General features: G+C 43.8%; 1 protein-coding gene and 1 pseudogene across 1 annotated transcript; one reads left to right on the top strand and one right to left on the bottom strand.

Moving 5' to 3' along the window:
• Positions 1–251: 251 nt before the first annotated feature.
• LOC125176862 (60S ribosomal protein L34-like) lies at positions 252–652 on the bottom strand (annotated as a pseudogene).
• Positions 653–8378: 7726 nt separating this feature from the next.
• On the top strand, positions 8379–12168 carry NLRP10 (NLR family pyrin domain containing 10). Its single transcript, XM_047878764.1, has 2 exons — positions 8379–8661; positions 10532–12168. The coding sequence occupies exons 1-2, from the start codon at positions 8379–8381 to the stop codon at positions 12166–12168; spliced, it is 1920 nt and encodes a 639-aa protein (XP_047734720.1).
• Positions 12169–12645: the final 477 nt, after the last annotated feature.

The raw sequence follows: 12645 nt of genomic DNA, 5'->3' as shown, positions 1-12645 counted from the left end.
ATCTGGTGTGTTGCTGTGAAAGTGAGGTGGTTCTTTTCAGGTGTCCATGGACCACACTCACTAGTGGAGGTTCTTTTGATACTTGATGTCCTCCAGAAACTTAGTGCTCTTTTTTCTATCGCAGGTATACAGAATTGTAATAATCATACTCTTTGGTTCATGACACTTGGGTTCATTCATGAACTGCTTTTTTAGATCCATTTATTCATTCACTCATTATTTTTTATTTTTTTATTATTTTTTGCCTTTGATTGTTTTATTACTCAAAAAAGCTTCATTTCTTTATTTAGCTTTCTGACTCTGTGTTTGTGCCTTCAACACTTTCACAACGATTTTCTTCTCCTCAATAAGGAATGCATGTTTGATCCTGTCACGAACACACTCAGCACACATGGAACCACTGTAGGCCCTGCTGACATGTTTTTTCATTTTGGACAGCCTCGTAAGAACTTTAGGTCTCACAGCACGAACTCCTCGAAGTCGGCCTGGGCACATGCCACATGCAGATTTTGGTGCTTCCCAACCTTCTTGGTATAAAGGTAAACGATTCTATTACCTGGGGTTCAGGACAGCCTAGTTTTGTTAGAGGCTGTGTTGTAGGACAGCCTACGACGGTATGTCAAACGCTGGACCATTCTGAATGCCTACAGACGCCGTCCCCGGAAGAGGCACTCATTATTTTTTAAATAATGTAATGAATAGGACTTATTACCCAAACCAAGAACTAGAACATTCATTCATTTTTTAAAATGATGAACAGAACCTTCAACCCAAACCAAGGATTAGAACATTATCAACAGTAGTATTATGAATTAATATATTAGAATATGAATTTATTAAAATAGAATTATATACAATAGAATTTATTACTATGAAAATTAGAACATTATAATAGGTAATATTATCATGAGTATTAGCATATTATCATTCAGTGGTATGCTAGTAAATGTTTAACAACCAGCTCCCTTAAAAAAAAGTGACCCTAGTTTTGTTATCAATTTCCATAGTATAGATATTCCTATCATGGTTGATTTCAAGCTACTGGCTCTCAAAATTTAACAGCTGGCTCTCAAAATTCCTGAAAATTTGCCAACTGGCTTTCAAGAGCTGGTATGGGTTGGATCCAGCACTGCTGCTTTACATATACCTATTGCCCATGCCCAAGATCTCATTGCCTTCCCGCCCCACCCTGATAAGTGACTATTCACCTGAATTTGTGTGTAACATCATTTGCTTAAAAATCATGGTTTATTTCAAATATATATGGGTTGACTAAGTAATATACTCTTTAATTCTTCTAGTTTTTTGAATTCCATAAATATAGCTATACCAGATTTCCCTTGATAAGTGTATTCTTGTATATCTTTTTTCCATTCTTTTGATTTCAAGAATTCCATATCTTTATGTTTTAGGAGGATCTCTTGTAAATAGCATATACCTAAATATTTAAAAAATCCAACTTTCCACATTTGAATTCTTTGGATTCCCATACCTAGTCTATTATTTGGGTTAATTTCTAACATTTTATTATATTTTTAATTTTTTGATGTTTATTTTTGAGAGAGAGACAGACATACAGAGCACAAGCGGAGGAGGTCATAGACAAAGGGAGACACAGAATCTGAAGTAGGCTCCAGGCTCTGAACTGTCCTCATAGAGCCTGACATGGGGCTTCAACAGGCGCTTAACTGACTGAACCACGCAGGCTCCCCTCTAACATTTTATTGTTTATTTTTGTTACACTTTCCATTTTCTTTTTTTAACTTCTATTTGGCCTTATAATGTGGTTATTTGTCTGATTGTGTTTTCTTAAGGTTCTTCTGCTAGTTAAGAAACACATTCTAATTTTAGCATTTTAATTATTTTTGATTTTGCCATGCATTTTCTTTTCTTATTTGTTAATTACGTATCAAGGGAAGTGATTCCTTAGTGTACAATATTCATATTTCATAGTTAAGGATTATAGGTCAGTGACAAACTTCTATGGAACTCAATCCAAATAAAACTTTTATATTCCAATATCATTTGGCACTCTGAAAGACACCTGCCTTCTTCATCTCAAAATCTTTCATGGAATCAAAATTTCTGTAGAAATCCATATACACTTCTTTTTGTGGCTCAGGCACAACAAACTTAAAAAAGAGTGGAACCCCAAAGGGATACAATGAATGCTCTAACAGTATGGAATTGCAGAGGCTTGGCCAGAAGGGTATACATCTGAAGTTTTGTCAAAGCACTGGAAGCCATTATAGTTATTCTCCTCAACATCAACTCCCTGACTGATGGAGTGGTGGTGTTCCAGCAGCACACAGGTGCCAAAGTTACCATGCATTTTAACTCATTTGTTTTGAGTTTAAATAGCTGTACCAATGATACGAGGACTTTGAAATGTTCTAGCTCTGATATTTCCCATTCTGATTTGTGCATGTACTTTGCCAGCCTGCCTGTTTTTCTGACCGCCATCTTGCTAGCAGTTGCCAAGTCACTGGGGACAATGCAGTTCTCCTTCTCCTCCAAGGCCATGTGGGAGTACTGTTGAACAAAGGCAGCCTCTCATAGCAGAGATGGATACTTCCAAATGGCTACATGGAGTCGATCTCAAGAGGACATTTAAACTTACCAACCCTATATGCTAACTTTGTTAGAACTGACCAAAATATAAAAGAGAATATGGTGACCACCATAGGGGCCAGAAGGCACCTTTTCAAGGGGCCTTTGCATGGAAGGGATGGTCTGGAGATGGAGCCCCTACCTCTATTAGGCAGGCCTGGAAGCAAGGGGGTAATGATGTATACTGAACTTTGCCTTGGCATTTGCCTCCATGGGTGAGGAAAGATTATAATGCAGGCACGGAATTTTGGTAGCTCGACTCAGAGACTTCAATCCCTCCACACATATTTCTAGTTACTCTTGTTTCTTGAGAGTTTGCTGTTAAGAAAAACCCTCTTTACAGAATAAGTGTATAAATGTGTGTGTGTGTGTGAGAGACAGAGAGAGAGAGAGAGAGAGAGAGCTTTCTGTTTCATCCGCTTATTTCTCTCTTCTGTCTTTTGTATCTCTTTTCTGACTGTTTCCACCCTTGGCCTCTGTCTCTTTGTCTCCACCCCTTCCCTTTCGGATTCCATTGCTCCAGTTTCAGTTCTGCCCACAGCCAAGACAGGTTGCCTCATTTCATGTCCTGTCTCCACCCTTCAATTAAAACCAGTATTTTTACATCTCATTTCTATTCCTTCCAGTGTGACTTTCAATCCCTGACCCATCATCTCCATACTTGGATCCTTCTAGGGAAGGCCAGTCTGAGAGTCTTCTCAGTTAGTGGACTCAGTTTTTTGTGTCATGCTATGTATGTGGCTATGTCTCATTCCATTTTCCCATTTTATCTCTTGGGCGTGATTCTTTGCTGTCTTACTTTGGTCTCTAGCCTCAGCTTGGTTAATCTCTGGGAGAGACCAATTCCCATTCCTTCCTGTTCTCCTGGATTCTGGCAGAACTCACTGAGCACTGGGCACGAGAGGCCTTGGGGAGATAGGGGGAAAGGTGCACAAAAGAGGCTCCAAGCTGCTCCCTTATGGCTTCTCCCCTCTTCACCAGCAGCCCTCCCACCCTTAGGAGATGCTCTTACTCATCATTCAAAGAGAATCCAGGGACCACCAGACATGAGTACCCTCACCTGACCACAAAACTCACAGACCCGCTTTGCTCTGCCAAATGACCCTGTCACTTTCCTCAGACATGGATGGAAGATGTTCCCTCCATTCTCCTGTCAAAGGCCAATCTTTTGCTTTTGCTTTGAATCCTGCCTCAATCCACAGCTCAATTCTCTCCGCTGGTACTTCTCTCTTGCCTGTATTTCTAACCTGATTCCTGTGTCAGATGATTTTTTATCAGCATCTAAATCCTTCCCATATTCTCTCACATTAAAACAAACAAGACCTTCTTTTGGCCCCACATCCCCCACATCTTCTCAGGACCTCTCAATTCCTTTTGTTGCCAAGCTTCCTGAAAGATATGTCTATATACATTAGTTAATGTACTTTCTTTTGTACTGAGGTTTAGTTGACATACATCATTATATTTATTTCAGATATACAACATTATGATTCAATATATGTTTATATTGTGAACTGATCATCACAACAAATCTATCTAACATCCATCATCATACATAGTTCCAGATTTTTTTGTGTGATGAGAACTTTCAAGATTTACTCTTATTAACTTCCAAATATGCAATACATTATTACTATCTCTACTTCTACCTCCTGTTCTTACTTTGCTAATTTTTACTTTATAACATATATGCTCATAGTTTAAAAGATCAATTAACATCAAAAAGCTTATGCTCCAATCCAGTACTTTCCTGGTCCACTTCTCCAACCCCCTCCCTACTCCACTACCTCCATTCTCTCTTTCCTGAGGCAACTGCTTTTATATTTAAATTGTTTCCTCTTGCATCTCTGCACTTTTATTTTTTTATTTTACTATATTTACATTTATTTATTTTTGAGAGACGTAGAGAGACAGAGCACAAGTAGGGGAGGGCAGAGAGAGAAGGAGACACAGAATCCGAAGCAGGCTCCAGGCTCTGAGCTGTCAGCACAGAGCCTGATGTGGCGCTCGAACCCACAAACTGTGAGAACATGACCTGAGCTGAAGTCAGATGCTTAACCCACTGAGCTACCCAGGTGCCTCTCATCTCTGCACTTTTAAATAATAAATGTCTACTGCTACCTTTTGTCTCATCAATTTTATGCACTATCTCTTGACTTCCTATGCCATAATATTCCACCACTGTCCTTTCAATATGGTTATATTATACATTTTAGTTAGATCAATATTCAGCGGTTCCATTATTATTTCTATGCAAACATTATTTACAATGGAGTGTTGTAATTTATTATTATGTAAAATTCTTTCTTATTTTTTGTTTTTCCTAGAGCTAGAATTTCTATATTCTAGTTATTTGTTTAGTTTTCTTGGTATTGAATGTTAGTTTCTCCATACCTTCTAGTAGCCTCTCAGTAGGATCTTCCAGAGGGCCTAGAAGCATCTGTTATTCTGTCAATTCTTTTTTCCCCCTGGAGATGATCTGAGAGCCCTATTCTCCTCGGTCAGGGCTTCTGTCCTGTCCCCACTCTAGGGTCTCTGACCAGGTGCCCTGGGCAGAGTGGGGAGGGTGCTTTGTTTTCCTCCTTGTTTGGATTCCTGTTTCATGGAGCTCCTGTCTTTCTCCCTTTTCACTTTGGTGGAGCACATCCTCCAGTGGTTTAAACAATGTGAAGAAATGGTGCAATGCATGTCTGAGGACATGGTGGTGACAGTGCCTCAATTCCTTTGCCTCGCGAGTCAGACTGCCCCAGCCTGGCCCTGTGTCAAGTTGTAGGAGAGTGCTTGGGTTTCAGAGAGGGAGAGGAAAGGGCTGCTGGACTCTTTTTTTTTTTTTTTCTTGGTGACAGAATAGGTCATCCCTTTGGCCATTCCCTTGTTTTTCAATTTACTATGTGCAGGAAGGAAGTCAAGTTTTCTTCTGATGAGCAGCGCTTATCTACTGAATGTTAGATGGAATGTGTGGGTGTTTCTGCTGCTCTGAGGCCCCGGGGTGCTTCATCTCTCCCAGCCCCAGATGGGCCAGGGCCTATTAGGTATGAAAGGGGAGGTGATGGGATTGTCCCACCCACCCTTTTAAGCCCAGCACCACCAAGAAGAAGTGAACTAGTGGGTTTGGGCTAAGCGGACCCAGGCTTGGCTGGGGTCTGACTAGAAAAGAAGATCTGTTTCCCTCAGTGCCCAGGACCTGGCTTGTTGGGCTCCTGCTTAAGGGAGGTGAGTCATCCCTAACTCACCTCCAGCTCTTTGAGTCCAAATGGCCTGAAGCCTAGATAGCCCATCTCCTTGGCACCCTCTAGTGCTATCTTTTCTTGCTGTCTCCTGAATTAGCTCTGCCAACAGCAGAGATTTTCAGGGGAGCCTGAGAGTTTATTGTAAATCACTCCTGTGTCAATAGGCTTGCTTTTCCAAACTACCCCAAGACTTGCACCCAAAGTCCCTTGTATCCTAACATACTCTGAATATTTTTTTCTCACTTTTTGGTGCATAGTTAAAATGCTGGCATTTGAATCTCAGTGGCTTTCCCCATTCCCAAATACCTTTTTCTAACTCTCAGACATTTTGCTACTGAGATGGATTTCCCATTGGTTATAGATCAGAGGGGTAGTTCTGGACTCTGAAGTCTTCTGCTAATTGTTGCTTCTCTTCTTCTGAAGACTGTCACCCTGTCAACATATTAGCTCTATATTAAAAAAAATTTTTTTTTCAATGTTTATTTATTTTTGGGACAGAGAGAGACAGAGCATGAATGGGGGAGGGGCAGAGAGAGAGGGAGACACAGAATCGGAAACAGGCTCCAGGCTCTGAGCCATCAGCCCAGAGCCGGACGCGGGGCTCGAACTCCTGGACCGCGAGATCGCGACCTGGCTGAAGTCGGACGCTTAACCGACTGCACCACCCAGGCGCCCCTAGCTCTATATTTTAAACACAATTCAAGATCCTGTTCTCTCTAGTGGGGGATAGCAGTTAGTCTAACGACATGGTTTCTGCATCTGTCTTCTATGGTTTTTCTTTTCACATCTTTCTGTTCCTATTTACCCAGGTCATAGACAATGATTTAAATCCTGCCTCTTTGCCCACTGGTCCGGCTCTGGAAAATTCTGGAAAACCACTTTTCTCTCAAATTTCTTATCTGGAGTAACCCCTAAGATAGTTTCTGTGATGATCAAGAGAGATAATACTTAGAAATCATGGGGAAAAATAACCCAGTGAAGAAATGGGCAAAAGACATGAATAGACACTTTCCCAAAGAAGACACCCAGATGGCCAACAGACACATGAAAAGATGCTCAACATCACTCATCATCAGGGAAATATAAATCAAAACCACATTGAGATACCACCTCACATGGGTCAGAGTGGCTAACATTAACAACTCAGAAAACAAAAGATGTTGGTGAGGATGTGGAGAAATAGGAACCCTCTTGCACTGTTGGTGGGAATGGAAACTGGTACAGCCACTCTGGAAAATAGTGTGGAGGTTTCTCAAAAAATTAAAAATAGAACTACCTTATGACCCAGCAATAGTGATACTAGGAATTTATCCAAAGGATACGGGAGTGCTGATTCATAGGGGCACATGTACCCCAATGTTTATAGCAGCACTTTCAACAATAGCCAAATTATAGAAAGAGCCCAAGTGTCCATCAACTGATGAATAGATAAAGAAGATGTGGTTTATATATACAATGGACTACTACTTGGCAATGAGGAAGAATGAAATCTTGCCATTTGCAACAATGTGGATGGAACTGAAGGGTATTATGCTAAGTGAAATAAATAAAAGAAAACCAGATATCATATGTTTTCACTCATATGTGGAACTTGAGCAACTTAATGGAGGACCATGGGAGAAGGGAAGGGGAAAAATAGTTTCAAACAAAGAGGGAGGCAAACCATAAGAGACTCTTGAATATGGATAACAAACTGAGGGTTGGTGGGGGGGTGGGGGAGGGGGAAATGGATGATGGGCATTGAGGAGGGCACTTGTTGGGATGAGCACTGGGTGTTGTATGTAAGCAATGTATCATGGGAATCTACCCCCAAAACCAAGGGCACACTGTATACACTATATGTTAGTTAACTTGACAATAAATTTTTAAAAAAGAAAAGAAATCATGGGGCACAAAGTGAGCCCTCAAAGTGACTGTTCTTTTATTATTTGAACTTGTCTCCTTATCTGAATTAGAAAACTTCCAGCTTTGAAATCCTGTGTGTGCTTGAGTCCATGAGGCTGATTGCGAAGCCAATGGGTTGATGATATAGAGTTTCTACCTTCTTGCCAGGACTCCTCAGCAGTCCTAGCCAGTATGCTTCCACTCTGGATAGGTTCACAAAGTCAGGGAAGGGCTCACTTTGAAAACTTAAAGAAGTATATATTTTTAACCCAACTGTCTTAAGTAGGCATTTAGGGCCTGACAGTGTGTGTGAGAGGGAGAACGGGGGCGGAGGGAGAGATGGAGAGATAGAACCTATACACCCACATCCCTTCCTTCCTATTTGCTGGCACAGACACACGTCAGCTGACAAAGAGGCACAGCCAGGAATGAGTAAGAAAATTCCCTGCTGTCCCACCTACTCGCTTTTCTTGGAATTTTGAACACGTCTCTCTCTCCTCTCTCCTTGGCTTGGGCTCAGCAGCTTGCTAAACACCCAGAAAGGAGAGTGGCTGAGGTGCCTGCAGACTGCTTTTCCCTCAGTGCTCACCTCTCTTCCCCTCTCCCTTGCTTCTCCAGGTCACTGGTCTCAACTCGACCCTTCACCCCAACACCATGGCCCTGGCCCACAGCCCCCGAAAGGCATTGATCTGGGTTTTGAGTGACCTTGAGGAGAAAAGCTTCAAGCTATTCAAGTTCCACTTACGGGACAGAAGCCTGCTTGAGAGGCAGCCACAGCTGGCTCGGGGGGAGCTGGAGGACCTGAGCCGGGTGGACCTGGCTTATTTGCTGATTTCCCTGTATGGAGCACAGGAGGCCGCAAAGGTGGTGCTCAGGATCCTGAAGGTCATGAACCTGTTGGAACTAGTGGACCAGCTCAGCCACATCTGTCTGAATGGTGAGTGCAGGAGGGGATGACAGGAGGTCAGAGTAGCCCCAGGACTATGTATGTAAGCAATGTATCATGGGAATGATACCCCCATGACATTTCCAGAGACTCCCACAGCCTGTGATTTATGCTGTCTCTTACTCTTGCCCTCTGTCCATGCCTAGGAGCACCAGTGCCCAGGGTCCTGGTGGCCTCCAGCCCAAGGCTCTGACAGCCTGAGCTGAGGGTGGGGATTTATTTACAGAAAGATTACTATTATCTTGTGGCCATAATGCCCCCACCTCCTGCCTCCAGTCGTAGTGCCACAGAAAAGAAGAGGAGAGGAGAAGGACTTAGAGATTGGGGAAGATGTTGGTGAAGGGGATTCCGCTAAGCAGCAGAAATGGCATCAGGTGGTGGGGGTCTGACCTTGCCTTAGCTGCTGTCCTAGCAGGCAGCTCAGGCTATTTCCCACAGAGGACAGTCTGCTTCTGAGTCCTTCTCTCTCAAGGAACTGATGGATTGATGCCGCCCTAGAGTGCAGGATGGGCATGGAGACCAGAAGGTCTCCTGTCCCTTCTCATGGGGTGCTGGGGGGGGTGGTGCCTGTGCTCCATCCATAGACCCCTTTCACACCTGAGACCTCTTCTGGCACAAAGTCATGGCTTCTGCTCAGAAGCTGGTTTATCTTGAGCACCTGGTTTAATTACCAAAAATAGGTTTCTATTATTTCACTATCTTCCAGCTTCCCTTCCCTTTCTCCCCTCTCTGTCCTTATCATTTCAATTTTAAAAAAGTTTTTTTTAAATTTTTTTTTCAACATGTATTTATTTTTGGGACAGAGAGAGACAGAGCATGAACGGGGGAGGGGCAGAGAGAGAGGGAGACACAGAATCGGAAACAGGCTCCAGACTCTGAGCCATCAGCCCAGAGCCTGACGCGGGGCTTGAACTCACGGACCGCGAGATCGTGACCTGGCTGAAGTTGGATGCTTAACCGACTGCGCCACCCAGGCGCCCCTTAAAAAAGTTTTTAATTGTTTTTTTAAAGTTTATTTATTTATTTTGAGAGAGAGAGAGAGAGAGATAGAGAGAGAGAGAGAACAAGGGGAGGCAGAGAACCCCAAGCAGGCTCCGCACTGTCAGTACAGAGCCCACACAGGGCTCAGTCCCACAAATCGTGAGATCATGACCTGAGCCAAGTCAAGAGTCAGATGCTTAACAAACTGAGCCACCCAGGTGGCCCTGTCTTCACCATTTGAAATGAGGATGTTTCATTGGAACACTCAGTCACATACACAGAGACTTTTACACATATACATATTCTTACAAACACCTACTTGCAGATGCACACTGACATGCCTTCTTCACACAAAAATACACAAGCTTTTGGGGTGCCTGGGTGGCTCAGTCAGTTATGCATCCAACTTCAGCTCAGGTCATGATCTCACAGTTCGTGGGTTCAAGCCCCACATCGGGCTCAGAGCCTGGAGCCTGCTTCAGATTCTGTGTCTCCCTCTCTCTCTGCCCCTACCCTGCTCGTGCTCTCTCTGTCTCAAAAATAAGTAAACATTAAAAAAATACATAAGCTTTCATAGGCATACTCTCATGGGCATGTGTGGATACAGTCACTCATACCCCACAGATACCCACACACACAAAACACACCCTTGCACACTCATATGGGTGTACACATGCACACCAGGCATGTAAATGTGTGCAGGTACACACACATACACATCTGTAGCAGTCACTCTCCTTGTGGCTGGAAGTATAAACTTCAGGAAGATAGAGGTTAGCATACAAAATGAAACTAGAGATCAGGATCTAGAGTGTGAACGGCCCTCTTGGTCCTTCTTTATCTCCATGTCACCCGCTAACACCCCATGTGTCTGGCTCAGATTACAGAGAAATATACCGAGAGCATGTGCGCGGCCTGGAGGAGAGGCAAGAGGGGGGACCCTGCGGCAGCCACAGCCAGCTGCTCCTCGTGGCCAGGCCTAGCCCGGAGAGCCCAGAATCGTCTGCCCTCCCCGTTCTGGAGCAAGAGCTGGACTCTGTGTCGCTGCAGGCTCTGTTTGATCCAGGAGAAAGGCCTTACCAAGCCCCGCCCACAGTGGTACTACAGGGGTCTGCTGGCACTGGAAAGACAACACTGGCCAGAAAAATGGTGCTGGACTGGGCCACTGGCACCCTTTACCAAGGCCAGTTTGATTATGTCTTTTATGTCAGCTGCAGAGAAGTGGTCCTGTTGCAGGAGGGCAGACTACACCAGCTCCTCTTCTGGTGTTGTGGGGACAACCAGGCACCTGTGGACGAGATGTTGAGGGAGCCAGAGCGGCTGCTGTTCATCCTGGACGGCTTTGATGAGCTGCAGAGGCCCTTTGCAAAGGGCTTGAAGAGGCTGAGTCCGAGCTCTATGGGGGAAATCCTGCACTCTCTAATTAGGAGAGAGGTGCTTTCCACATCTTCACTTCTTATCACCACCCGGCCCCTGGCTTTGCCGAATCTGAAGCCCTTGCTGAAACAGTCGCATCATATTCACATCCTAGGCTTTTCTGAGGATGAGAGGAGGAGGTATTTCAGCTCCTATTTCACAGATGAGGAGCAAGCCAGAAATGCCTTTGACATTGTACAAGGGAATGATGTTCTCTACAAATCATGTCAGATTCCAGGCATCTGTTGGGTGGTCTGCTCCTGGTTGAAGGGGCAGATGGAGAAGGGCAGGGAGATCTCAGAGACTCCCAGTAATGACACAGACATCTTCATGGCCTATGTCTCTACCTTCCTGCCGCCCAGTGACAATGGAGGCGGCTCTGAGGTTACCCGGCACAGGGTCCTGAGGGGTCTGTGCTCCTTAGCAGCTGAGGGGATCCAGCACCAGAGGTTCATGTTTGAAGAAGCTGACCTCAGGAAGCACAATTTAGATGGGACCAGGCTTGCTGCTTTCCTGAGCAGCATGGATTACCAAGAGGGATTTGACATCAAGAAGTTCTATACCTTCCGCCACATTAGCTTCCAGGAATTTTTTTATGCCATGTCCTACCTGGTGAAAGAGGACCAGAGTCAGCTGGGGAAAGAGTCCCACAGAAAAGTAAACAGCCTTCTGGATGAAGAGGGGCAGGCAGGGAACGAGGAGATGACCCTCAGTACACGGTTTTTATTGGACATATCGAGAAAAGAGACCTCCTCGAACTTTGAGCTAAAGTTCTCCCTCAAAATTTCTCCCTCGGTACAGCAGGATCTGAAGCATTTTAAAGAAAAATTGGAATCTATAAAATGTAACAGGGCCTGGGATTTGGAATTATCTCTGTATAAGTCTAAAATAAAGAATCTGGTAAAGGGCGTTCAGATGAGCGATGTATCGTTTAAGATGGAACATTCAAATAAAAAGAAATCCCATGGCAAGAACTCATTTTCTGTCAAAACCAGCTTGAGCAATGGATGGAAAGAAAAGCAAAAATGTCCTTGTGACAATAATATAGCAAAGGCTCAAGAGAAGTCTTCTAATGAAAAAGGCAGAGAGGCAGAGGAATGAACGACGTGGAGGGTAGGAGCAGCATTTATCTGGGAAGCAGATAGAACTGAAGGGTTGGGAAGGTGGTGGGGGTAGGGACCGGAGGATAGGGGAAGACAGGGTGTAAAAAGGAATGGACAGATGAGAGATTACACTAATGGGTACTAGGAGTGGAAAAGCAGAGGAACAAATCGAAAATAACATTGGATAATAGGGGATCAGAAAACTTAGAACATAAGATGTGGGGAAAGTCCATGTGGAATGAGTTCCCAGGAACAACCACATTTACCATCAATGGCTCAAAATCAGTTATTTAAAATCCCCTCCTCCTAGAGGCTGTTTATAACCTCCTATACCGTAGAGTTTCAGTAACCCCTCTTATGTGTCAATGTCAGTCACCAAACATGTGATTTGACTCTTTGTATAAAATAAACTTCTAAATATAATAAACTATGGATTGTGCTTATTCTATAAAATGGGATAATGTGAAACATATCA

The sequence above is a fragment of the Prionailurus viverrinus genome, chromosome D1 (genome assembly GCF_022837055.1).
Source record: "Prionailurus viverrinus isolate Anna chromosome D1, UM_Priviv_1.0, whole genome shotgun sequence".
Classification (NCBI taxonomy): domain Eukaryota; kingdom Metazoa; phylum Chordata; class Mammalia; order Carnivora; family Felidae; genus Prionailurus; species Prionailurus viverrinus.
Note: the sequence above shows the minus strand (reverse complement) of the source record. Positions and strands in the feature narration are given on the sequence as shown.

What these genes read in the sequence shown, in the direction of transcription:
- NLRP10 (XM_047878764.1), top strand. Translation starts at nt 8,379, where the DNA reads ATGGCCCTGGCCCACAGCCCCCGAAAGGCATTGATCTGGGTTTTGAGT. An exon ending in CAGCCACATCTGTCTGAATG is followed by an intron (nt 8,662 to 10,531) that starts GTGAGTGCAGGA and finishes TGTCTGGCTCAG; the next exon opens with ATTACAGAGAAATATACCGA.